Source organism: Caloenas nicobarica, chromosome 6 (assembly GCF_036013445.1).
Source record: "Caloenas nicobarica isolate bCalNic1 chromosome 6, bCalNic1.hap1, whole genome shotgun sequence".
In the NCBI taxonomy this organism is placed as follows: domain Eukaryota; kingdom Metazoa; phylum Chordata; class Aves; order Columbiformes; family Columbidae; genus Caloenas; species Caloenas nicobarica.
This window is the reverse complement of record NC_088250.1, coordinates 14,507,758-14,534,757: the sequence shown is the minus strand read 5'-3', so window position 1 is coordinate 14,534,757 and position 27,000 is coordinate 14,507,758. Positions and strand designations below refer to the sequence as shown.

Below are 27,000 nucleotides of genomic sequence, written 5' to 3'. Positions count from 1 at the left end.
GTCTCCGCACACGGCAGGCGCGGCCGCGGCGAGGCGAGCTGCGCGGGGCGGCCGCACGGCCCCCCTGGCGGCGGCGGCAGCAGCGAGGCGGTGGCGGGGACGGGGACGGGGACCGGCTCGCCCACCCGCCCCGTCGATGGGAAAGGAGGAGCCTGGGCCGGCGGCGCGCAGGCCGGGGGGGCGCTGGCAGGAACTTCGGCGGGGCTGAGTCTGCGGCGCCGGGACGGCATCGAGGGCAGCCCCGGGCGGCTGGCGGCGGCAGCCTACTGCACAGTACGTGCGGGAACCGGGGCAGCGCGGGGCCGGCCCCGCGGGGGGCGGCCGGAAGGAGCGGGCGGGTGGTGCGTAGGAGATTCCCGGAGCAATTCGGTGCGGGGGGGACGGGGGAGCGGGCAGAAAGTAGAGAAACGTCCCCGCCGGGGCCGCTGCGCCGGCGGGGCGGGGGCGGTGGGGCGGGCCGGGCCGGACGGGACAGCGGGGGCGGCGCCCCGGCGGCGGGGACTGGTACCGGGGGGGGCGGTGCTGTGGTACCGGCCGCCCCCCCGCCCCAGGCAGTGCGGCGCCGTGCCCCTGCGCGGCCTCCCCCCCCCCCGCGCGGTGGTTCCCCCCTTCCTCCCGCTCCGCGGCCGCTGGCGGGACGCGCCGGGCCGGCCGGGCTGGCCGGGCCCGGTGGCTGCGGGGAGGCCGGGCCGGCACCCGCGCCCCTCGGCGGAGCCTTCACGGAGAAGCGACCTGCAAACTTGGTGGCGGCGGCGTGTCGGGGGCGCAGCCCCCGCCGTGCCGGTGGTTCCCTCGCCTCCGTTCCCGGCCGGGGCCGGTCCCCGCTGACATGCCGGGGCGGTAGGTCCCGCGCCCCGCGCCCCGCGCCGCGCTCGGGTGGGACGATCGCAGCGACCGGGTGGGAATCGGGAAGTATTTGGGTTCTTTTTCTTTTTAATCCTTAACGCGATTTTTTTTCTTTTTTTGCACGTTTGAAGTTTCTTAGTAGTTGGGGCGAGATACCCATCTGTATTTGAATGCAAAACTCACTTATTAGGTTGTATTTTGGCACATCTCAGAGCTAGACAAGACTATTTAATTTGCTAAGTCTCACTTCTGCAGCTACATGTAATTTTCTTCTGCTAAAAGTCCTCTGGAAACGCTGCAAAAATGTAATGAATATGCAAAGCAGCCAGCTCTCACATCCAAATCCAGTTCGTCTTCAGAGACTTCTCAAAACGCCCAAAGTGATCAAGATGTATTATGAAATAATCGCTTTTGCCTAAAATACAGCAATGTGATGTTTCGCACTTACTCCTTGTGCGCGTTCCTAATTTAATTGGTGACAGCCCAAATAGAATTCACCTGAAATAAAAATCTCTGAGAATCAGTTAGGGCTGCTCGGCAGCTTTTACATCTAGTGCAACCCTAAAAAGCAGGAAAATTGCTGGTGAAGCCCTTGCCCTGAGCCCGTATCCCACAACTCCCGAGTTTTACTTCTCCTGGTACTTCACCCACCTCCACCACCTGCTCCCTGCAGCCGCGTGTCTTCCCAAAACCTCCGGGAATTGTGCAGCTTTGAACTGGGACTAGGCAGAACGGGAAGAAACCGGAGTTTTCCCTGGTTGAAGATGTGGAGCTGGGCTGCTGCTGGTTTGTCTTGATAAAAGGGAGCCGGTTGCAGGAATAGGTTGTGATTCCTGTACTGATTGTTTACAAATATTTAGTAGTGCTGTGTGGTTTTTGTTTTCCTTTTTCCTAGGAGTCGTGGTTGTGGTCAGAGTTAAGGTGACATCCAGCGTTTGGAAGGAAGGGCACAGCGTGTGGGGTGACACATAATGTGGGATGAATTACAGTTGGACTGATGATCTTAAAGGTCTTTTCCAACCGAAGTGATTCTGTGATTCTATGAGAATGCATGGGTGTGGGTTGCAAAGGCTGAGTGAAAATCTAACCGCTGATTTCCTGGTTCTTCTGTGGCTATAACAGTATATAGCCTTGCATGTGTTTTAAACAGCTTTTTGTGTTATGGGGAATTTCCTAGCTGCTTTGTTTGTTCTGTATGTGAAAAATGTATAAGGCAGCTGCTCTTGCCCGTGTGTTCCCACACATGGAATATAAGCGAAGAATGGGGAGAAGCAGCAGCTCAGCTGCCATTGCCATGGTCGTTTATTCCTGCAGACCTTCCCATGCCAGCTTCATGTTCCCGCCTTTTGCCCCAAAAGGTTTTGCAGTTGTCCGTACTTTCAAAGATCTCCTTGCTGGCTCCTGAGGCAGCGGATGGTTCTGGTTTAGCTTCTTGGGGTTTGCCAGAGGACATGATTACCAGGCTGCTGTTCTGAAACGGGTTTGGTTGGGGTTGCAGGTTAGAAAGCCTCAGACTCCTGGAGGAGGCTGTGGAAGAGGGGGAACGTGCGCGGTGCCCCAGGGTCTTACCCGAGGTGAGGAGCACACACGTCTCCTGCCTGCAAGCTCGCCCCGTGACTTCTCATTGTGTAACCTCCTCTGGTGCTCACCCTTTGCCCCGAAAGCGCGGTCCCTGCTGCGCTAAGAAAGGAGAACAGCGGTGGTGGAAAGCAGCGCTTTAGGTCTCTTAGGTGCAGTTGAAAGGCCGCCTGAAGGATGTGTGGTGGTGCTGAGACGTGAGGGGCCGCGCTCGGGCTTTGCGTGGCTGGATCAGTGAGCAGAGCCAGGCAGCAAGAGCGGTGTCGCGTGTCCTTTGGGTTAACATCTCCTCTGGCTCCGGCAGTGCTTTCTCAGCAAACCTCGGTTGGTGCTTGTCCTCCTCCTAAGCCTTGCCTTATCCTCCAGGTCGACTAGCTTATCTGCTCTGTAGGCTGCGCAGAGCAGTGATGTCTGGAAAAGCAGCCCAGCTGCCTCGGAGAGGGGAGGGAGCCTTCCCCTTGTACGAGTTTAGAAAGACTTGGGATGTCGTTGAGGTGAGTGCAGAAGGAGCTCAGTTTAGTGAGAGGAGAAAAGAGGTCAAAAAGGAGGAGTGCTTGAAAATGTGTTCTCTGCAGAAATCGGTAGCGAACTCAAATGGAAAATTCGCATGGCCCTCAGGAGTTACTGTACTAAATTTGGAAGGCAGAATTGGTCTTCAAAGTACAAAACAAAAGGATTTCAGTCTTGCTTTAAATGCAAATCTCAATGCAGCCTGAACTGTGGACTTGCTACCGACGCCTCTATAGTACATATTAATCCAGTTTTATCTGTCATGAGGAGATCTGTTGATTAGAAGCCTCCAGGTAAAGGCTGCTCGTGGACTGCTGCTGCTCTTCCAGCCCGTGGGCTGGAAAAATGAGCCGCGTGCTCCTGGAGCTCCGGGGCTGTGTAACTGCACTGACGCCGTCCTCCGGGAGTCGCTTTAGCTCTCCGCACAAAGTCCATTTATGTAGATTTATGTAGATTTTATGCTAAGATGGATGACTTTCTGGGCAGACGGCTATTCTTGCAACAGTTCTATTAGTTAATTTGTGGCATTGATGGTAGAAAGTCAACATCATTTGAAATGGGAAGGTAGAAACAGTTACTGAAATGCCACTAAACAAGCTGTTAGTTTTGTTTGTCTTGTCAAAGTTTGTATGGAATGGGAGGATTTTTCTAGGGACCTCCATGAAGTGATGACGATTTAAAAAATACTGAATTATGTATCATTTAAAGGATTACCTTAAGTGGTTTTCTTCGTTTTCCTTGTTGCTGCTCGCATTTTTGAGTGTAGACCGTACTTAGCTGTTTTTCTGCAATTAACTATTATTTTTGAAAGCTAAACCGTATTTCTAAAATATGTAGCTCTTAAATGTTTGGAGTTTGCCCCTGCGTTCCAGAGTGTGCGGTTTATTGGCTCTTGAGCTCACCAGCAGCTCCTTGAGGTGGCTGCTCAGATCTAAACAGCTATTGCTGTCCCTTCTTATTTACAAATACCAGCGTACAAAGAATTATATGAACAGCTGCTTGTGTGGAGTTTTTGTGGGGTTTTTTGTTTGTTTGTTTCTTTTTTTTTTCCCCAGGCTTTTCTTCCCGAAGAGGTTGTTTGTAGATATCCTGTTCCTGCCACGTACATTTTTGTAGCGTTTCTGTTGGCCTCCTAATTTTATTTTTCTCTAGTAGAGTTTAATCAAAGTTTTGTAGCAAAAGCCTGATCTTTCAGATATCTTCTGAATAGGAGTTCCATTTGTTGTTATCTGTACATTTATTTAGAGTTAATGAAGAAAAAGCGCATATTGTAAAAAAAAAAAACAAAACAAAACAATATACTAAAGTGCATACTTTAAAAAGAATTTCAGCCCTAGTTTTACTTTTGATTACCAGTCTCCCCGTGCCCCTAAACATACATACATTCTTGCATTGGAGTTTTTAGAGGAGGAGGGCTACGTGTTATTAAAATGCTTTCCCCCCAGTGTGTGCAAATAATTCTCTAAGTGCCAATTTTTAGGTTACTACTGTGTGGTTTTTGAAGTGCAATGTGATAGTAGAGCCAGAGAAATGTTAGCAGACCAGCTCCGTGTTTTAGTCCCGTTACTTTCCCAACCAACTATAAATTACATGCTTTAGATCTTATTGATTGGTGGTTTAGCTTAATACAGTAATACTGGAAATTATCCACTCGTAGTTGCGAAAGCAATCATAGAGTGAAGAGGTGTACGTGTGAGATCTTAGAATTCTCTGAAGAGTTTATGATTTGCAGGATAACTGTGGATAACGGGTTTTATGAAGTCAAAACTTGTGCAAATGTTTTTTCCGCAGCCGTAAGGGTAAAATACTGCTGCAGTTTGTCTGCTGGGAGCCCTTGGAGCGCAGTTGCTGTGTTGCTGAACAGTATTTCATGTCGAAAGTGTCAATGACATACAGACCTGTTAGCAAATGCAGCGGGCAGGTGAATTTAAAATAACTTTTTTAAACTGTTTGTGTTGGAACCCATCAGTATTTTTGCTTCATCTGCAGACATGGCTGCCCTAATTAAGATCAGCAGAGGCATTAGATAATTTTTTACATGAAATGGGGAAAACTGTAGAAATACTTTGTTCTGTACACCCTTCTACTGATCCAGCTTCGTTAATCCTCAGATTCTATGAAGGGCTTCTTTCTTCTTGCTTTCCTTTTACAGTCCTCCACATCGCTGTGGGGGAAATGATTTGAGAATTAAGGCAAATCTAAACCGATGAGTTTTATTTTCTTCAGGGGATCTAGTATTCAGTAATTCTTTGGAGTGTTTTGTGATCATTTTGATTTGAAGATATAAAAGAGAGTCAAGCAGAAGCAGTGAGCAATATTGAATGACATTCTTGGGAACAAACACGAAGTGGGAATGCTTAAAACAAACTGGCATCATGTTTGAATCATCTTTTTTGTAGGTGCTTTGCAACTATCTGTTGATTTGTTTTTTCACAAATGTTTCCATTAAGTTAACCAGTCAAAAAATAAAGCTATCGCCCCTTTTTTCATTTCCGTACATGTTCTTATAATGAAAGAAAGAAAGAAATCCTATCTGCTGAGTTGAGAATCTTCTGGAAGGATGGGTGGTGGGGGCACTGCTCCTGGGTGTCAGCGTTCTGGTGCTCACCTTCTCTCTGTTGTTACCGTTCGCAGGTTCTGTCATCCGTGATGGCGTCAGCTCTACCCAGAACCCTTGGGGAATTGCAGCTGTATCGAATACTACAAAAAGCGAATCTCTTATTCTACTTCGATGCCTTCATTCAGCAGGGTGGCGACGATGTCCAGCAGCTCTGTGAAGCGGGCGAGGAGGAGTTTTTGGAGATAATGGCTCTCGTAGGCATGGCTAGCAAGCCGCTTCACGTCCGAAGGCTGCAGAAGGCTTTGAGGGACTGGGTCACAAACCCTGGGCTTTTTAACCAGCCTCTCACCTCCTTACCGGTCAGCAGCATTCCGATATACAAGCTGCCGGAAGGGTCTCCTGCGTGGCTGGGGATCTCCTGCAGCAGCTACGAAAGGAACAGCAGCACCCGGGAGCCTCACCTGAAGATTCCGAAATGCGCTGCCACGACGTGCGTGCAGAGTGTGGGTGCAAGCAAATCCGACGTGGTGGGGAGCTTATCGCTGCAGAGCGGCAGCGAACCGAGACTCTGGCAAGGACACCACACCACCGAGAGCGAGCACAGCCTTTCCCCGGCTGACCTTGGCTCTCCAGCTTCACCAAAGGAAAACAGCGAGACCCTGGATGCCGCCGCTGCTCTGTCGGTTGCTGAGTGCGTAGAACGCATGGTCCCCTCTCTGCCCAAAAGTGACTCGAATGAAGTCAAGGAGTTACTGAAAACAAATAAGAAACTGGCAAAGATGATTGGTCACATCTTTGAGATGAGTGATGATGACCCTCACAAAGAGGAGGAGATCAGGAAGTACAGTGCAATATATGGCAGATTTGACTCGAAAAGAAAGGACGGCAAACATCTCACCCTCCATGAGGTAAAACCCCATGAGCGACAGTGGCCTTCCTCCCCTTTTCCTACACTTCCCATGAGCTGTTCACGGTGTGCGCTTTTTGTAGGGGCCCTTCTCACCAGGCGACGAGTTGTGTGTCATACAGGAGCTGCAGGGAGTCCTGTCTTGGGATGGACATCTTGGGTGCAGCAGAAGAACCCTTTTGTGGGTGGCTGTGTGCACGCATGCACTGGTGACTTGGTGTCATCACACTGCTCGGTCGCTGACCCCCTGTCAGACACGGGGCTTAAACAGTTTGGCACTGAAATAGCAAACCAGGACTGCACCGAGCGTGGCCCTTGGGATTCCAAGCGTTTGGCATATTTCTAAAGCAGTTCTGTTTTGATATTCCTTTGCCCCTTTGAGAGCAGGCTGGTTGGTTGGAAGATTAGTAACTAAAATTGCTTGTGTCTAGTGACAGGATCACCTGGCTTGGTTACAGCCCTCTGCCTCCTTCCCTCACCTCGAGAGCCTGCTCCATAGCTTGTGCCCTCCAGGTAAAAAGGATTCTGCTGATGAGGTCTCTAAACACAGTGGAGGTGGGATTGTTTGCATTTGAATTGTGGCGAAGCTTAGTTATCCAACCTGTGGGGTTTTTTGGGCACGGTGGTCTTAAGCCGGTCAAGTGGAGTGCAGAAGGAAGGGAAAGGACCATCTCCAGTGTTGATGGGTGGCTGTAATTTGAAGGTTTGTGCTTTAATACTTGTGTAGCATCTGTTTCCTCTAGTCCTTAGAAGTCCACGCAGGCCTCCTTCGCTTCTCCGCTGGTGTTCTTGAGGCTCGCACTGCGTGTGTTGTAATGTAATAGGTGTGTCTGTGTGGGGAATAGTGCCAAAGTACAGTACACGAGGAGAACAAACATTAACTCAAAGCGATGCCAAAACTCTGATACGAATGCTGCATCAGCGTTTTCACAGTTAACAGTGATTGCAAAATTTCAGTTGGATTTAAAATTTGGCATGTGAGGCTTAGCTCCCAAAAGGAAAGGCAATGTTTATGTTACAGGAGTGCCAAAAAACTGTACTGGCTTTAGCCTTTTTTTGCTTCAAGGAGATGTTTTGTAGGTGCATGATCCATAGCATAAGACTAGGTTCTCTTTATGCCTCTGAGTAGAAGGGCAGAAGGAAACAAGGCGCATTTCTTTACATTTTTGTTTATGTATTTACATTTATAAGGCAACTGCACATCACCAGCAGTGACTTCACTAGAGCTTTTACAGCTGACTGGGGAGATGCTTCCAAGGGAACTTGTCAGTAGTCAGCCGCGTTTCTACCACACGGTTTTAGTTGTGCAGTTTTTGCTTACGCGCTTTGTGGCTTTATGTTGAACACTTACAATGTATGAATTCACCCAGTGTGCGAGAACAGATCTCTTCTTACTCCCCTGACCTTGCGGAAGCCTCTCCCAGAGCAGAACAAGTTATGTGTGAGATGGAGGCAGGATTTGAAAGGATGAATTGTGTAGGTGCTCTGTGTACATCGCTGCAGAGTCAGGATTTGGAGAAAGGAGGTTCTCCCCACCTGAGGATGGAGGAGTGAATAGTGGCGTGTTAGTTCCAAGGAGCAGGGTTGCAAAGAACTGGAAGAAAGGATGAGGCCTCTGCTTAGTTAATTTTTTTTTTAGTACTGCGCTACAGATCTTCTCTACATCATTATAAAACCATGTTTAAAAATGGAATGAGAGCATGGTTTGGCTTTAGGAAATATTTCTATCGCTATTATGATTAAGGGCACAGGATCAGAGGAGTATGTGGTTGACTTATGCCTCACTTACGCATGTGGGGCCTCACTGAACTCAATGGGAACCGCACACATGCGAGCAAGAAGAATTTGCTCATAATTGGTGTACTGTTTGCTCAAAGAGGCTGGATTTCACAAAGTTTTGTCTTGAACAGTTTTCTCTCCACTTCCATTTTAAAGGAGAAAACACACAAATAGTAGCAATGAGACAAATTTTTTTGTTTAAAATCTGCTAAACCAGAGTTTGCCTTCTGTAAACTCAACTTCAATGGATATTTTTTTTTTTTTTGGATGTCTTAAACAATTTGCTGCTCAGAAGGCAGGACCTTGAACAACCAGGGAGGTAAGTTTCTGCTTGTCCAGGGACTGTGTTTCTGCACGTGTTAATGCATTCCAAGGCTGTCATCCTGCCTCACAGTTCAAGGTTTCTCCTTGCAGCTGGCAACAAACAGCTGAATAAACTTCGCTATGAATTTTAAAAGATGAAGTAGTGGTTAGCTTCCGAATGTAAAGATCAGGGTATCTCCGGCTTCTCGAGCAGAGTGGAGTTGCGTGCAAATTAAACACAAACTTGATGGAATTATTAGTGGTGAATTAGTGAGAATATTCTCTGTTTCACTGTGAACACTGGAGCGTCTCAGGAGGTTTGAGCAGCCATCAGGGGCTGGTGGGAGCTGTAGACACTGAGCTGTTTTGGAAGCGTGTGCTCTTGGTAGGATTATCCACGTAAGGTACTGCTCTGCCGTGAAATCTGATGCAGAATCTTTGAAAGATGTTCCAAAACTAATAAACATACTGTGCTTAATCCATCCCATTGTCTCAGTATTACATGGCTTTTCGAGCACAGAGAGCACTTTATGTTTGAAGCTGGACTGGAGGAGGGATGAACTCAGTGACCCATGTGTGTTTGAGTCAGGTTTGTAATTCGCATGTTAGTATTTTAGTACTTGTCTAGGTACCTATAAAACAAAACAAAACAAAAAATCCTATTTAATAGTGTGGGAAACAGGAGTAAGAAATGCGTGTAATAAATTTTGTCTAGCTTAGTCTCTTCCTTTTGCTGACTCACCAAAACAGTAGGGCTTGGTATTTAATTGTGTGTTTTTTAGTGGAGGAATGTATGAACCCCATCACATGGGAATATACCCGTTCCTCTCCGTAGAGCCTCTATGGTTATGTGCTGCTCCATATCATTAAGGCTTCTAGCAAACAGAATCTTTATTTTTAGGCATGCAGTTTTGTGCCTTCTGAAAAGGCAGGAAGCCATGGTGCACTTCAGTAAGTCTGGATGTGACCTGAAAGAAGAAACCAGGAAAAACAAACAGGCAAACATTTGGCTTTTCTCATATATCAGGATAAACAGCATTTGCCTGCAACTATCCAAAGTATGTTCAGTCACTTCAGCTCTTTGCAACCTTTCAGCACTTTACTGAGGGATAAAAACCATGCTTTGTAAGCATTACCCATATTATTCATCCTCTGCAGAGTAATTGCTATCACTCTTAGAGAAATAAATGCCTGCTTTAGATGGTAGTTCTTCTCATCAGCGTTGTATTAATCTTTTATTTTTGTACTTTTTTTTCCCTGTGTTTTTTTTTCTGGAAAGATAGACATTGTAGAACAATTTTCCTGTCTAAGGGGTAATGGTTTGTTATTCTAGTACATTGTATTGTAGGAACATAGTAACCTAGAGGTGTTTCACAGATTAAAACCTAAACTTCCCAGCCTTGTGCATCTGATCTCTGTGAGATTTTTTTTTTTTCCATTGTACAGAGACTGAAGGATTAGGCAACATGTCTAGTTCGCCTGTTAAAGACATGTTTACACTCTGATTAACGTTCAGGTATCCCAGGAAATGCCCTACTCAGATCAGAGGCTTTCATGCTAAACACAGGAAAAAATGTTTATGATCTATTAGGAGCAGCAGTTCTGTGTGAGGTTTTCCTAGACAAAGCGTATGGGCACAGGCCGCTGAGAGAATCTCAGCTCTTCTGATACATGTTTTCATTTTTTTCAGCCTCCCTGGAGAACAAGCCTTGCCTTAGGAAAAATATATTTTCCATGGGGTAGAGTGGGGTGAGGGAGCGAGTTCCTCACCCTCCTGCCCAGAGACACTGCAGACCTGCTCTCTCCTCAGCCTCAGCTTCCTCTCCTTGCACGAGCAGCGATTTTGGTGTCCGCGCTCACACCCGTGCGGTCCTGCTGTGCTCAGAGCGTACCCTGTGCTTTGCACGGCCACATCGGGGGCTGGGGTCGGCACATCGCGGTCCCTCATCGATACACCTGCTGTGCTGTGCAAAACTGGGCTGCTCGGTAATATTCGCCAGCTCGAGACCGGTACAGAATGTACTGTTGACAGCAGCAGCAAAGCTTAGGCTGGGCGCATTTGTGAGAAGCCAAGCCCATTCTGAGCAGCTTCATTTCCCAAAATAAAGAAAAAAATACCTATATGATTCTGTTGGCCTCATGCTGTTATGCCTTATTACAAGTGCTGGCTCTTCCTCAGCTGAGGAAGGGGTGAAAACGTCTCTTCAGCCCCTGATTACTGTGGAAGGAGCAGGGAGTCTCCAGCATCTCAGTTTCGATGTCTGTCCTTGCATTAATAATTTTGTTGTTTGTCCGTGCTGTTGATCGTAGGCTTTTCTGACAGCAGTATTGTTAAGCTCGTATAATTCATGACAGTGTCACCACTTTCTATAGGCTTCTGAAGAGCACTACAAAACCACTTTGAGACTTAAGGCTTTTTTTTTTTTTTTTTTTTTTTTGTTATCCCCCTCTTTATTGCCAGCAGCAGAGGCACTAGAAATGTGTCCCAGCAGGCTCAGGAAAACATCCTTGAAACCAGTTACATTTGATTCATGTCTGAAGATAGTCTTCACAAACATGAGGGTGAGAAACATAGCTAAAAAAAGTTTAATCGTTTCTTAAACCATCACCTTCTACAGAATTTATGCTGTATTCACCAGGGAAAGCCATCTGTACCCACACTGTCAGGGTGGTGGGGTTTTTTGTGGGGTTTTTTGTTGTTGGTTTTTTTTGGGTTTTTTTGCAACTCCTGGGCATATTGCATTTATAAAAATAGTATTCCCTGTAAACTAGGCTTTGGGAGCCAAACACTGTGAATGTTCAGAGCTACTGTTTTAAACTGAGATTTAATTAATGCTGGGATGAGGCACAAACGACGCACATCGAGAGTCTTACAATAATGTTTTACTTTAAAGGACATTAAATGCACCAACCACATTTATATCTTTTCCTTCCCAGAGGCTTACCTGGCTTAGTAAGGGTATAAATAAACTGAAGAAGCCCTCTAGGGCTTAGTATACAATTATAGGTAATCTTGCTTGCAATCGAAATTTTTTTATTCTTTCAGAACAGGTACTTTTACAAGCACAATGGGTGAAAGTATGCAAAATCATGAATCCCTGTTGTTGTGTTTAATTTCCAGCTAACAGTTAACGAAGCAGCCGCTCAGCTGTGTGTAAAAGATAACGCGTTGTTGACCAGGAGAGACGAACTCTTCGCACTAGCTCGGCAAATCTCTCGAGAAGTTACGTACAAGTACACGTACAGGACTACCAAGTAAGGTTTTAATTAACTCAAAGGACCTTTACTTGCAGGGAACTAATCAGTCCGATAGAATTTCTTCTGAAGCGCTAGAGACGCTTTCTTCTTGCTCTTTAGCTAGCAAAGTGCTCTTCTGAGGAGGGCAGGAAAATGCTATTTAAGTCCTGAAGCTTTCACACCGCTACAATTTAGCTGTCTTGAATTACCCTTTCATTGGCTGTCTAGTTTTCCAGATTTTGCGGTGATAGTGCATGTTTCAAGGCATCCAAAAGGTTGGCATTTGAAGCATTTGAGGCATTTGTGTATTTCAAGGTTAATATCAGTTGGCAGAGTAGCCAAAGCTGTTTCATGTATGTTTTGGGTTTTTTTATTTTCATATACAGATTTGGTGTTCTAGTTTCCAGGGAGTGGAAAAGATAAGGTTGTAAGGAGTGGCTTACAGACTTGTTTTAAAGGAACTGAAGCTCATTCCTAATTTCAGTTGTTACCATTCTGTTAAATGAGCTGCTGTTATTTAACACTAATGAAGGCGTAATAGAGGAGTTAATATTTCTTATTTATTTTGTAAGTTCAGTAAGAGATTTCTTTTAGATATAAGTAAAACTGTAGAATTAATAAATACGGTTTAAAATCTCGATACTTTCTATATATTATTTTAAATGTTAACTCCCTCACATGTAATGCAATATCCTTTCAAAACGCATTTTCCTACACTTCTAGGAGCTTTTTAAGGTTCCCCTTTGCTCCCTTTCTTCCACAATGATTAATGTAAATATACATCCATTCTGAGTAAGCAGTGCCAAAGGCATTTCTGTAATTCTGTGTGTTCCCCTCGCTTTCCCATCTGTTCAGAAGAGTGCATGAGTCTCTTGACACTTAAGAAAACAGCACAAGGTGCTTGTATGCCTCTATACTTGAGTGACATTTACTGCCAAGTCCGAGTGAATTGGAGGCTTTTTCTGTGCACCTCACTTGTTCTGGTATTTTTTCCTTGACTCTGTTTTTCGTGATTATTTCTGATGGTCAGGGTTAACGTGCTGTTCACTGATTGCGTATGTGTCTTCTCTTCTAGATCTAAATGCGGAGAAAGGGATGAGCTGTCACCAAAGAGAATCAAGATAGAGGTACAGTATTATGACTCCTGTATTCTGACCTATGCGTGCTAAAATTCGCTTTGGTTTTGAAGGGATCTGTCTTAAGGGAAATTTGTCAGGAAAACATTTGACAGACAGTTGATGGGTGTGAGAGAAAGAGAACATCACCACTCTCTCTGCAAATGGAAGCGCTTGTTGGAGAAGCCTGTGGGAGCAGGGGCAAAGAGTAGGATTTGCTGAATGGTAAAGTTACGCTCAGTGTTTTGCCCTCTGAGTACGAGGGGGAGGAATGGAACTGACTGACGTCCCGGGGTGGAATAAGCTCAAGTTCTAAAGAAAATGTCGTCTTATAAGGCCTTCTGCATTTAAGTCAGCGTGAGGTGGGCTTTTCTTAATTTGCTCGAGTCAACTTTTCATCATGTCCAGAATCCAGAATTCTGGGTACAGATTGATGGCAGAATACTAGCCATCTCCAGCTATGCTATAAATTATAAAACTAATAATATGGAAAAGTCAAAAATTAACTAGAAGCTATATATGTCAACACAAATGGTTATGCCTGTACATATCAATTTACACTGTTCTGTAATTAGTTTTATATAAAAAGCATGTGTATATATGGCTAATGTATACACCTGCACAAGATGTTGCTTAGTGACATGCTGGGAGTTTCTTGTTAGGAGTGCAGGAGCAAAGGATATGTAGTTCACCCTTTTCTTCAGTTACCACTACTGGAAAATAAATCTGAGGCCTTTTAAAATGTCACTTAAAAAAAAAAATTTAAACGTGGATACCTATATACCTCATAACAATAGCAGATCTTCCTCTTTAATTTATTTTTTTAAACAAATTACTGTTTCACTGTTACTGGGTATCTATCTAACTCATCCTTAGCATTGTGGGGTGTTTTTATTTGTCCTGTCTACTCCAAAAGATGTAGGCTAAATGTGCATTAGGATGTAAGCTAGATTTGTGTGACGCAGATATGCAATATATTCTTTAACCATAGAGGAAAGTTTCAACATATTGTGGAATGTGTTTCTCATATGCAACTCAATCTGTGATAAATGATGCACCAAATATAAGGCTTTAATTTTTTCAGTAGTGGTATAGAGGAGTTAATATTTCTTATTTATTTCATAAGTTCCATAAGTCTGTGTTCAGTTGTAATTTGAGCTTACATAATATAAAATATACATGTGTGTGGAGGATTTACTGGTAGCTTTGATAAGTCAGTAATGTCATTTAGATGTGTTGGGATTTGCTTTGACCTGTGCTTGTACTTCGGTCCAGAAAAAAGGGTGGAGAAAAGCTGCGTTAAATGGTTTTATCCACCTTCACCATTGTCTGCCTTGACCGACACGTTGCAGGATGGTTGCTTGAGTCTCCCCGCTTTTGTTCAGTCTGGTCCTAATTTGTAAGAGCCAGTGGGGACCTGCTGCTGCTTTGCCTGAAATAGTATTTCACTGTTAGATTTCAGCATTAGCAAGTTTTTCCTTCATTCACTACCAACTGATGATGGGCAAGTATCTCAAATGACACACTGCAAAGGAGGTGGTTTTTTTCCACAGGATCTTCATTGAAAGGAAAAAATAAAATTAAAATATTGAAAAATACAGGCTGAAACTTCAGGATTTTTGGAGAGTAGGAAATTTGTGCGTTCTCTTATTTTCTGCGTGCTGAAATCTCAAGACCCTGGAAGGCCTGCTTTCTGAGGAAGGATGCTTACTTGGTTGTCTTTTTGTCTAAAATTACCAGTCATATTTTAAAATGTGTGTGAAAATTTCATGTCCTAATGGTGCAAATGACTATTTCAGAAATAGGACTTTTTTTTCCAAAATAAGAAATTTTAACTTAAACTAAATAATCTTTCAGTTGATAGCATAGCATTAATAATTATTAAATGACCAGTGTTGTCTTTTTCCTTACAAGTTCGAGAGTCTTCTAAAGAGTAAACCATTACTTCAGTGCATTACGAGTCTGAGTTACGCTGGAGATCATTTAATTTTCTTCAAATAAATTTTTAAAAGATGCAGAATTACACAGTAGATCACCTTTACATGTGGTGTTTCGGTTCTTGCGGCTTGCATTTTTGAAAAAAAAAAAATCCTTTTTTAGCAGTATGTTCAGGGATTCTGTGGGGTTTTTTTGTTTGTTTTTAGAAAGCTAGAGGTAAAAATGAAAATCCTAGCAAATGCTGCAGATTTTTCCTTTTGTTCTGGATGAGATTTCCCTATCCTGTTTTTAAAATCATGATGCTTCATTGTGGCTTGATTACCTCTCTGTCATGCTAGTATCATACAGAGGATCTGAACATGGGTGATGTTGTTGTAAGTAGCTCTGTCTTTTTTGTGTGTGTGTGGTAAAGGTCATTTTGCCTTTCCGTTTTAAGGCTGAACTCTGTGTTTTGATTCGCCATTTCTTTACCCATTAGTCATTAACGTCTCCACAAAGCGTGGTCTATAAAATACTAGTGTTAGAATTTGGAAAGTCTTCACACCCTGTTTTCGTAGTGTTGAACATTACTTTAAAAAAAAAAAAAAACAACAACAAAAAAAACAAACAAAAAAAAGAGATGAGTTAATTTCCTGAAATTTAATAACACTTTAAAAAACCTCCAGAGAGCCTCTGAAGGTCATCCTAGAGCAGAGCTGTGTGTGCAAGCTGCAGCCTTTCAGCCACCACTGTAAATTTATCCTCTTCAGGAATATGAAACTCCCAAGCATCACAAAGAAACAATATGCCATGAATTACATCAAATTACCTGTAAAAAGCATTTCTCTCCCCCTGCGAGCTCTCCCCCGCGTATTCATCAAGTGGGTGGGCAAGCTGTGGGAGTGAAGTGCAGAGAAGGAGGAGGGAAAAAATTCCAGGCGAATGACAGACTAAAGGTGCTGAGGGAGTGAGAAAGGGAATGAGGCGAACTGAGATTTGGGAGCAGATTGTAAAAAGGAGGTTGTGGTTCCTAAATCTGCTCTGGAGAAAGAGCAGGAGAGGGGGATAGGGATGGAAACAGCACATCTTGTGGAGTGAGAGGCTCCTCATCACTGCTTGGGAGATGATGGGCTTCGCCTTCCAGAGACAGCGTGAACAGCCAAGAGAGCAAAGAGAAGAGAGTTTTAAAAAATATGGTATAAAGGAGTTGTTCTGCGTGTCAGCGTCTCCGTTCAGCTGAAGGGGAGGGGTGGGGAGAGCCTGCAGAAGCAAATTTGACACGGCTCGGTGGGAGAGGGGGGAGACAGGTGGGAAGACATGAGCAGAGGCTGCGAGGAAACGTCTTCCCCTGGTGCCGGTGCGGCTGGAGGGAGAGGGGAGAAAAGGCCCCGCTCCGCCGTCACCGAGAAGGTTAAAAAGAAAACCAGTCCACATGTGGGATTTGTGTTTGTCACAAAACCAGCAAAAGCAGTAGAAGCTACTGTTTGCATAGGAAAAATGTCATTAGAGGGAGCGAAAAAGCACATGTGGGACTGAGAACATCTGCTGCACAAAGCCACTTGAAAAACAACTGAGCAGCCGCGTGGCAAAACAAGGAGCAGGAGGAAGCGCCCGGCAAGCGTGGTGCAGAGCAGGTCCTTGGCTGGGCAGCCTGCTCCCCCTCAGCCCGCCCCGGTGGGGAGGGCGTGCAGAGCGGCATCGGCATCCCGGAGCTGTCTATGTGACTGACAGGTGACAGTCACGGCAGCAGTGGGCAGCTGGCCCCGCTTCTAGGAAACAGCCTTTGGTTTTGTATCGGCAAGTGATCACTGATATGTTATAAAGAGCTGTGTGACCTGTTTTGTTGCAAAAATAGGATCCTGAGTGTTAGGTTTTTGTGTATTCAGTTTCTCATCCTCCTACACATAATCATTCTCTCCCAAACAAATTCAGGTCTAACTACAAAAATGGTCAGTGCTCATGGAAATGCGCTGCAAAGCCTTTGTTTCTAGAGGATGAGGTTTTGTGGCAATTTACCTGGTTATGAAGTTTTGCATACCTATCATGTTTATTTTTCCCCTGAGGGAGTATGTTGGGTGGATAAAAGCTATGTGCAGTGTTCAGACAGATTTTTATTTTGTTTTTCTGGAGCATAAAGAGTAGCTTTATTGGCATTACATTGCACGGAGGTCGCTGCTCTGCAGGTCAGCGGGCAGCTTGTGGCAGCATGGACCTCGTAGTCCTTCCCCTGGGGTTTTTTTGAAAAATTGCTTTTCTTGATCCGAAACACATTTGTCCAGCTGTTGTCAAAAATATTGTTTACATGCGTGTGCTTTCAGAATCCACGAGGAAAATATAACTGATTTGGTGTACTTTTGATACCTGGGTCTATGGATGCTCAATGACAGATGTCGTTTTCAGATTTGGGTCTGTCTTAAGATCTCTGGCTTCCTCTCACATTTTTACAGTCACCTATACTGGGCTTTTGTAAACATTTCTGGATGTTCTTCTATTTTACATGAGCTTTCCTCTTATAATGCCAAGCAGGATAAATTTCTCATCTTTAACCTTTGCTTCGATGATTAATATGTTTTAATGGAGTCTGGCAGGCTTTCACAGAGACTTTATTTGCTTGATTGGTACATATGCAAGCTGCAAAAGAGATTTGCATGTCATAAGGATTTGAGACTGAAAAAAATATTGAATTGTGTCAAAAGCATTTGAGAATGAAAGAATTATTGGATCAGGATATCTCGTAGTATATAAGGTCTTTGCTGCCCTGCTTTTCAAATGGTCATGTTTCTTTTCGTGATACTAGTACCAGTTCTATGTGAAATAATGTTGAATTTCAGGAGACTTTGCTCAGTTTCTCAAGGACAGTATATGCAGCTACTGTGCCTTATTCTCAACTACATATAGACTTGATTCCTTAAGAATCTCCAAAACGGCTGTATGTAACGAGTGACAGAAACCGTAGGCCTGAATCATCCTGGCAAGGTTGAATGTAAACTGGTTTGATGTAGTCTGGATTCACCTGAAACTGTAAGAGATGAGATATGATTGTCTGTGCATGCTATTTTAGATATACCGCTGTTGTTGTAGAGGGACTGTGTGTGTTTTATGCACAAACTTAAATGAAGTAGATGTCACAAACATGGAAATTGCAGTCCAGAATTTTCACAGAGGTTCAGGAATGTGTTTGGTTTTTTGTTTTTTTTTCTTTCGAGTATACAAAGAGAGTGAAGAAAAATCAGTAATATGTCCTTCTTGGTGTTTGGTTTTTTTTTCTTACGCTCAATAGGATGGTTACCCTGATTTCCCAGACACAGTCCAGACGCTTTATCAGCAAGACAAAATGCCACTTGCTTTGGCTAAAGGGAAGAGTGAAGACTCAGCAACTCTTAATTCCCAGGTAAACCAACCACACTACATTGTGAATAATATGGGCCATGTCTTTGTGCATTAATTTTGATGTATTGTTCTGGTGACTAAAATAATTACCGTCAATTTTCAAAGGCTACCTAGCTTAGTTGAGGTTGCATCACTCTTAATTTGAGTTTACCTTCTGAAACTGTTCTAACGCAGTCCTACAGCTTTACCCTCGTTAGTTCCAAGGAGGTAGAATCTAGCGTAGTAGGTTTGAAAATATGTGATTGCGTATTGGAAGCAAGTAGGGTGCTGTGTAGTGTACTATTGGTACAGTATGTGCTGTGTTACTGGCGTTATTAGCTATAAATATAAAGTTCAAGTTGCTGAGTCTAGAGGAATAGAGTAGGCGGTCTTGAAGTCCTCAGTTCTGACATTTCTTGTAAGAAGAAAGGCCAATATATTTAGGAAATAGTGAACCTCTGGATCCGAGAGGATAAATTGCCATTCTAAATGACATCTAGCCTGGTGGAAGTGCAGTGGTTTTGAGTATCCAGAAAGCTTTTTATAAATGAAGACGGATTTCCAACTCTTCCTTTGCCTTTTCCATAGTGTATCCCAGCCTAGAGGCAAAATACGCATCTCCTACTGCCAGTTGTTGCCAAGAAGGGATTTCATGTTAGGTTGCAACAGATTTATTTTGTATAGCTGATTTGAGCAAATGTAATCACCAAATTTTCACGTGAGATTACATTCAGGAGTTATGCTCCTGTTTGCTGAGACTGGGTGTGTTACCCTGTCTTTTACCTTCTTCTGTTGCAAAATAGTGTACAGTCATACAGATCTCTTCATCGTGATACACCAAAAAGCAATTAATGCTGCGTGTTCTGATGTCACATATTGATTAAATGAACTTGATTGTTTTCAAGCTCATTTTCATCTTGTATATGCTTTAAAGTTTTCATTGGTCACTGCTACATAACAATGGACTAGAGATTTTAAGCTTAAATATATCTGCAACTCCACAAGTTTTCCTGTGGTGATCAGAAGCATCATTGCAGTTTAAAATTCTGGTTTCATACCGATTAAACAACAAAGATGGCATGTGTGAAACATTTTTTAATTCTTTTTAAAAATTATTTTACAGTTCAAAAGTTGTAACAGGAGTGACAGAATATCAGAGTCAAAGCACACTTGAAAGTAAACTATTTGAAAATAGTTTCTTTTTTACTTGCCTCCCAAGACCAAGCTTGAGCTATTGGTGTTCTTCTGCAGCATCGGTCATGTCATAACCCAGCTACCAGGGTCATCGCTGTGCTGGAGAAGCTCAGGCTTTGCTGGTCTGTTGTGCTGTCCTCGTATTTGTAAAGTGTTGGACTGTGCTGAGTAAGCAGACTTTTGTGGGAAGTCAGGGCTTTCATCATCTCCCACGAGAAGTTCAGTACTCTGCAATTAATAGACCTCTGTATTAGTTGAAACAATGGTGGCATTACCTGAAAGAGAAATCAATTTTTTCCTATCGATCGTAAATGTTAAGTTTGTACACTTTCTGTTCTTATGTTCATTGTGACTCTTCTAAATCAACTTTCTTGACTTGTGATTTTCTTCTTATTTTTGCAAGATGCTTATTTACATTCTCAAGAACAACTTGATTATATGGAAAGTTAGAATTCTCTTGGCATTCAAGTCACCGACAAACATTCAGACACCATTTCCTCCCACGTTGCACTGCATTGTTTAGCTTCACTCTCTAGAGGTGTATAGGTCTTGTTCTTCTTCTAGACAGACATTTCACACCTTTATCCCCCACAAACATACTGTCATCCTACACTTTCAGAATGGCAGATTTTGAAGCTTGTGTAGTGCTGTTTCCTAAAATAAAGATTCCAAGATGTCTGGTGAAATCTTGGCATAAGTTGTTAGCAGATGTTGCCATTGCTTTTGGAATACTTTGTGAAGACATATATTTGAATAGAGCTAGCTGGATAATTAAGACCTCATTTTCTTATTTTCTTGAGATTCTCTTCACGTAACCTGCAGTCCTACAGTGCAGAAAGTGATTTTTGTGTGTTTTCGAAGAACAGAATTTAATGTTACTTTTCCGCATGGATGAACTACAGCAGCTTACATTTTAAGTATTCTTGAGTGACTCAGATCTACACTATGAAAATCTTCATGGGTGCAAAAATATTTTGTTTGCTTGGTAGTTTTGAAGAAACTGTAAAACACACATCTGTACATATGAGTCAACAAGAACCTATATCTAGGCTGTTAGTGTTATCATTTGATATTGGTTTTTTCCCCTGTGTTTTGACTTGCTAAATGTATAGACAGAATTTTTTTTTTTTTCTTTATTTGCAGTCGGAAAAGGTGATGGCAAAACAGATGGAGTTTCTTTGCAACCAGGCCGCGTTAGAGAGACGTCTTTCCACAGGGTGTTACCGGCAGAACTCGGAAGAGCACAGCCCCAATGGCATGTCGTTAGATAACGCTGACGGACAAGGTACGCTGGCTTCCAGGCACATACATCTGATATGATGCAACCTTTGTCAGTGACATTATTTACCTTCTACAGAACAGTGAGCACTGAATGGACTAGACAAGATCTCTGCCCTGCAGTGCTCACAGTCTAAATGATGCAAGGAGATGTATGGGCAGATTCTGCTCTGTCACTCTGATGTATCTGGGTAAACGGCTTTTCCTATGGATAACGAGGGGAAGGAAGAAAGGAGGGTGCACTGCTGGTATTGACGGTGGAACTTGGCTTTAGCTTCATCCTCAGTATTGAAAATAGAGCAGAATGTTGCATTTAATTAGTGTTCTTGCTTTGTGGGAATTGAAAGTAAAGCAGGTAATGTAGTCGTACCTCTTTTTGTTTACCTGTTTGTGCAGTCTAGGAACAAAACCTGAGGAGCTGGCTATGTAAATGAGAACTAAGCAGATTCTAATGATGTTTTTAGTAGCTTGTTATTCTTCAAAAAGCTTACAGTTTTGTGGTTATCTCTGTGATTTACCAACTGGCTATTCCTTAGCTTGAATTAATTTTAGGAGTGTTTGTTTTGTTCAAGCGCTTGCTGCTTGGATTTCTCTTTTTACTGTTGTGAAATGAGACAAAATGTTATAAACACAAGGAATACAACCAGAAGTTTTTGTATTTGTTTTTTAAGAGCTTGTTTGTTTAAGGAGAGGGAAGAGAAGCAGTAAGGGGAGAAACTAAGGGAATCAATATACGTACGTGTTAAAACATAGGTTTTAATTTCTGTGTATTGGTCAAGCAATGTGGTACACAAGTATACAAGAAGAATTAGGTGTGTGGATCCAGCTCTTCTTGGTAGTGTAAGTTTCTTTATACCATGTATCCCTCATGCAGTGGGAGTGGGAATTTTTAGGATCTCAAAGGGTTATTTGGGCAGAATAAGAGAGTGGGGAGTTTTTGTTTGGTTGGTTTTGGGTTTGGGTTTGGGTTTTTTTTTCCTATATGGCTGAGTGTCCCATTCTAGCAGTGCCTGTGCAATAGTCTGTAGAGCAGCATATTTACGTAAGCCTTGTTTGGCTAGAAATCTTCCCTGGGCAGCTGGAATTCAGGATGCACTTTTTGCTGATAGAATTACTATGTCTTTACGTCTCTACCTGTCTTTTAATATTGCTTTGCTTTTAATGCATCAGTTTTTCACTGTGAACAACTTCCAGGTGAGAGACCACTGAATCTCCGCATGTCAAACCTGCCAAGTAGACAGTTGCAGCACATTTCACTCGATGGAGAGCAGCACGTTGGAAAACCTCTGTGTGGTGATTTGATCCGGCTTTACCCCAGTGGCGAGGCAAAGTCCCAGTCCTCAGGTTAGTGCTACCACTTGTAAATCACACACTGCTTCTTACAAAGCCTGGGATGAACTTACTAATATATCATGTCTCGGAGTGAAGAAGCGAGTAGCTCAGCCTGGCATGCTTTGTGTGTAACCCTTTAATCAATGCTCTGCACAGAACTTCAAGAGAGGTGTTAACTTGTTAATCCAGAATCATATTGAATGTTATTTGGGAAAAGCTGAGGAGATGCAGTAACTAGGTTCACATAAGCAGGTTCTGGCATGTGTCTGTCCTTAGCGAGCAGTATTGACCTAAACTACTGCTGTTAAATACTTGTGTTGCTGTCATTGTAATGCAGTTGGATTGTAACATGGCTTCACTCTATATAAAGGAATCCAACTTTTTATAGAAAGACTTTTTATTCTGGGTTATAAGGACCTGGTACTGTTTCTCTACTATGAACCAAATCATGCAGTATGTCTTTGGAACTGGGTTTCCCGTTCATTGACTTCTGCTCACTGATAATCTTGTCATTTATCTCTGGCACTGGGAGAAACTCATTCTGAGTCTGACAGAAGACAGGAAGAATCCTTTGTGAAATCTATATGGGTGGTTCCAGTTTAATACTTGGCACACTGAAATAAAGCCAGGAATTCTTCAGACTCGCAACTTTAGGAATAATAATAAAATCCCATCTGAGTTTGGAAGATGCAATGGGAAAGAAGTTATTTGTGAAACAAGATGCAAAAGTAGTTGTTTTGAAGATTGGGCAGAATCTTGCATCTTCCACTTTGGTATATCACAATCGTCGCTCACCTTTTTTGCGGTGCGATAATTTTTGCCAGTGATAATTCACTTAGTGAAATTTGCAGTTGGGGATTTTTACCAGTTCCCTTTCAAAATCACAGAATCACAGAATCACAGAAAGTTAGGGATTGGAAGGGACCTCGAAAGATCATCTAGTCCAATCCCCCTGCCAGGGCAGGAACACCTAGGTGAGGTTACACAGGAAGGCGTCCAGGCGGGTTTTGAATGTCTCCAGAGAAGGAGAATCCACAACCCCCCTGGGCAGCCTGTTCCAGTGTTCTGTCACCCTCACTGAGAAGAAGTTTCTTCTCAAATTTAAGTGGAACCTCTTGTGTTCCAGCTTGAACCCATTACCCCTTGTCTTACTCTTGGTTGTCACCGAGAAGAGCCTGGCTCCATCCTCGTGACACCCACCCTTTATATATTTATAAACATTGATGAGGTCACCCCTCAGTCTCCTCTTCTCCAAGCTAAAGAGACCTAAATGCTAAATGCAAGTGAAGAGCGTGTCTCCACTGAGCCCTGCTCCCGGAGAGATCTGAAGTAAATCTGTGGTGTCGACTCTGTCATCGCTGCAGTGTAACTGAGGTGCTTCTCACCCAGCTGGGTTAAAGCCCAGTAGGAGGAGGCAGAATTTATTGCTTCAACTGCTGGTATCCATATGGTTCATGGTTTTTTTTCCCCTTGAATTAAGAACAGAATATGTTTGTTTCCAAGCGGTGGTGTTTAACTTTTTTCTTTTTCTTTCTTAATGCAGAAGGCCTTGGTATTTTAAAGGATTTTCCTCATTCGGCTTTTAACAACATAGAAAGGAAGGTCATAAAAACAGAACCTGAAGACACAAGATAGTCATTCAGCTCCGGAAAACAGCGTCATAGTAAAGAATGAAACTTCACAAGAGAAAAAAACCAGCCTTAATAACCAGCGTTGCCTCATTCAAATAAGAGATTTCAATAGCCAAAGCCTAAGAACTGGTACAGTAATCTGTGGAAACAGGAAAGCAAGAGACACTGCAAACTAAAACAGTGATACAGGTGGATAAACATTCCTGTAAATGTGGTTTTATAACATGGGAAGATTCACAAATTAATATTGTGGGTCTTCATTATTTAAGAATGTATTATGTATTTGTATAACTTATCGAAGTAAATCTAGATGTTGGGACGTGTATTGAGTCCAGTAGACGTGGCTACAGTTCATTTTACTTGAAATTTCAATGTCTACTTTAAGTGTACCTAGCGTAGATATGGTTGTTAAACATTTGAATTAAAAAATCCTTGGAGAATTAGGAATGCAAACCTCGTGACACAATTAACAGCAACTTTGCAACAATATTTGTAGAAAACAGGAAAATGCATAAAATATTTCATGGTTTAAAATGTTATGTGGATATAGCATTTGATAGACCTAGACCCTGATTCTGTATTATAGCGGACGTACTTGACACTTAACTAGCGTGACATCACTTTAATGGTTTCAGCAGCCTTTGTGTAACACACTTACAGTGTAATTCCTACCTGCAGTTCGGGAGGGTAGAAAATGCCAGGTAGAGTGTGGAAGAGTCCATTTGATCGGCTCCTATTTCGTTGGGGAAAACTAGGGTTTGATATATTGTACAATTACTAAAATCTCATTTGGTAGGAAACCCAAGAGACCAAGTAGCATGGACAGGGCTGCAAAAATTGTGATTCAGACCATTGTAGTAACCTTTTGGACTTTTCTGTGGCTCTTTAAGAAAGCAAAACAAAACGCATCCTAGGTGTGGCAAAGATGAAATACAGTGCAGGATTTATGCATTGGTGTAAAAGGTTGCACTTGATATCCAGAAACCATAAGATCTTTTGGAGGAGAGAGACAAGGAGTTACGTCTTCAGCATGCGACTCCTTATTAAGTGCTGTCCAGCCCACATGATTCTATGAATATACCGTATACTGCATACAGTATGCCAATACGTTTCTTTATATATGTGTTTAATTAACATCCGTATTCTTTATTTATTTGACAGTTTTTATTTTTTGTACATTTTCACTTTTGCAGATGTCATTTTGACTAAGGAGAGGTAGTCGGCATATAACTTTGGAATTTACCATGGTGTGTTTGCGTGCATCCATTTTTCCTCTGCGCAGCTCCCTCAACAAGAGTTGCTTTCCCACAGTCAAACTAGTTATATGCCTTAGTTTCTGAATACAGTTTTTGCCTACAACGTGTTGGGGAGGGGAAAAGGAGGGCTGAAGAGAGTAAGTTGCCATGCCAGTGGGTAAACTTCCATGTTCAGGTGCGCACTTCATGTCTGCAGTTCGCTCTGTGTCATAGATGTGTATTAATGATTCAGTCACAGTCTCTGTTGTGCTGAAACGATCAGCAAAATGTGAGCTGAAATGTCTACACTGCAGTCTCTTATCACTGTAAACATATCTAATTATTTTATCACTTTTGATTTGTGGAACAAAGCTTTATAGTAGAAACACCAGTAAACAACTTTTTATACTATTAAAATGTTTGGGTTTTTTTAAAAAAAAAGAAAATCTTGAACTGTATGGTACTGTTTCACTTACCGAAGTATCTTATTTTAAGCAATGGAGTTTGCAGCTTTGCTGTTAGAAATAAGAGATTGAATGTGTAGCTATATTTCCTCTTTCCCGTTGTGTGAGCTAGTAGTATGGATAAGGTATTTCTCCAGTTTGTAACGTTTAGCCAGTGCCCGGTTAGTATCTGAGTAGCTTTCATGAGAAGTGTTTGGAACTTGTTAAAGGACGCAGCTTCAGGTTTGAACCGTACAGCTCGAGTGGTAGAAGGTACCAAGCAACGAGGCTTTAGAGATGCAGGAAATGCTGGTTTTTTTCAACATCTGGCGTGTGGATCACAGAAGCTCTTAGCTTGCTGGTCTCTTCGCTTAAAGTGAGAGGAAGGAAAAAGACCTTGCTAAGCAGCACGCTGTTTCAGTTGAGTCCAGAATTTATTTTGTAAACACTAATGTATTAAATTTGCTATAAATTAAAGTATATAACAGTTATATTTTTCAGTTGTAAATACAGTACTTTGTGTCACGACCAGGTGGTTATCTCTAGAATGATATTTCAGTTTATAGTCCAACAGGCCATTTCAGTCTCAATAAGCTGGAAGCAAGTTTTTTTTTTACTGGTTTGCAGCTGTATGGTTTTTAATTTTTTTTTTAACCTGGAGGGGAAGGTGGGAGGTACATGCCAAGATTGCACATACGTTTGGTAACAGCAAATAATTCAAGCATTGGTCTTTCCATGACAGAGGCCTGGGTGGACTGTGACCTGGGCAGCCTCTGGAGCTGCAGGTGAAGGCTTGTCCTCATCTGCTCTTGGAGGGTTCCTAGGCCAGCCCTGCCAACCATGCCTGTTCTTATTCACATGTTTATGTTGTTGCTTACAAAATAAAATTCACCGTGAGAACTCCTTAGTTTCCTCAGGGTTTTTCCTTTTTTTTATTTTTTTTTTTTAATTGTGTTTTCCAAAAGGAGATGTTAATTTTCCGGGCAGAGGGGAGGAGGGAGTAGCTTAAACTGCAGCTCTCACTGGATAAATCCTGTTCCTGCTCTTGAGGTTGCTCCTCGTTTATGGGGGCTTTGGTGGGCCAAGGCGAAGAGGCGGGAGCTATCACCCAGAAAAGGGCTGCAGCACGGTGGTCCCAACGCCCTCTCTACCTCCCGTGCTCTTGCGTGTGCTTCTATTTGCACAAGAATGCAAACACAAATGGGAAGAGAAACAGACTGCAGAGCAACAATATCAAAGAGAAGGAGTGTGAGGAAACCCCACCAAACACCTTCCAAAAGGTGCAGGTTGCTGAGGTGGCACGGAAGGGGGAAGAGTCCCCTCAGCCCAAGGGGGCAGAGGAGCGTGCAGTCCCCCTGCCTTATCCCAGCCCAGAGGAGATGGAAGGTGGGAAATCAGAACCAATGGCTTCATGTTACTCTTTTTTTCACATTTCCAGTGTGATCTTGCCCTGTTCTGGGAGAGGAAAGGGAGGAAGGAAGGAGCTTGTTACTGGTGCCTCAAAGGTGCAAGGATGGGACAGAATATGCCACAAATGACAGATCTTCGAGACTGCATACACGTATAATTGGAAAACCTTTAGTTTTTTGGTTTTTTTTTTTTTTTTTTTTTTAAACTTGATCTGGGCAGAGCAGTGGCCAAAGTTCAATAAAAGCACCGTGGTGTCGGACTGGCACGGTCCTCCTGGGGCCCACCACAGGCTTGCGTCAGGCGCGCTGGATCCGCTGCCTTGTTGAGGTGGCCCGAGATGGATGCTGCGAGGTCCT

At 43.2% G+C, this 27,000-nt stretch overlaps 1 protein-coding gene across 1 annotated transcript; it reads left to right on the top strand.

Annotated features, from left to right (window-relative positions):
• On the top strand, positions 1 to 26,104 carry NAB1 (NGFI-A binding protein 1). Its single transcript, XM_065637655.1, has 8 exons — positions 1 to 273; positions 5,569 to 6,402; positions 11,605 to 11,738; positions 12,796 to 12,847; positions 18,033 to 18,143; positions 20,459 to 20,600; positions 21,788 to 21,937; positions 23,469 to 26,104. The coding sequence occupies exons 2-8, from the start codon at positions 5,584 to 5,586 to the stop codon at positions 23,558 to 23,560; spliced, it is 1,500 nt and encodes a 499-aa protein (XP_065493727.1). The 5' UTR covers positions 1 to 273; positions 5,569 to 5,583; the 3' UTR covers positions 23,561 to 26,104.
• Positions 26,105 to 27,000: the final 896 nt, after the last annotated feature.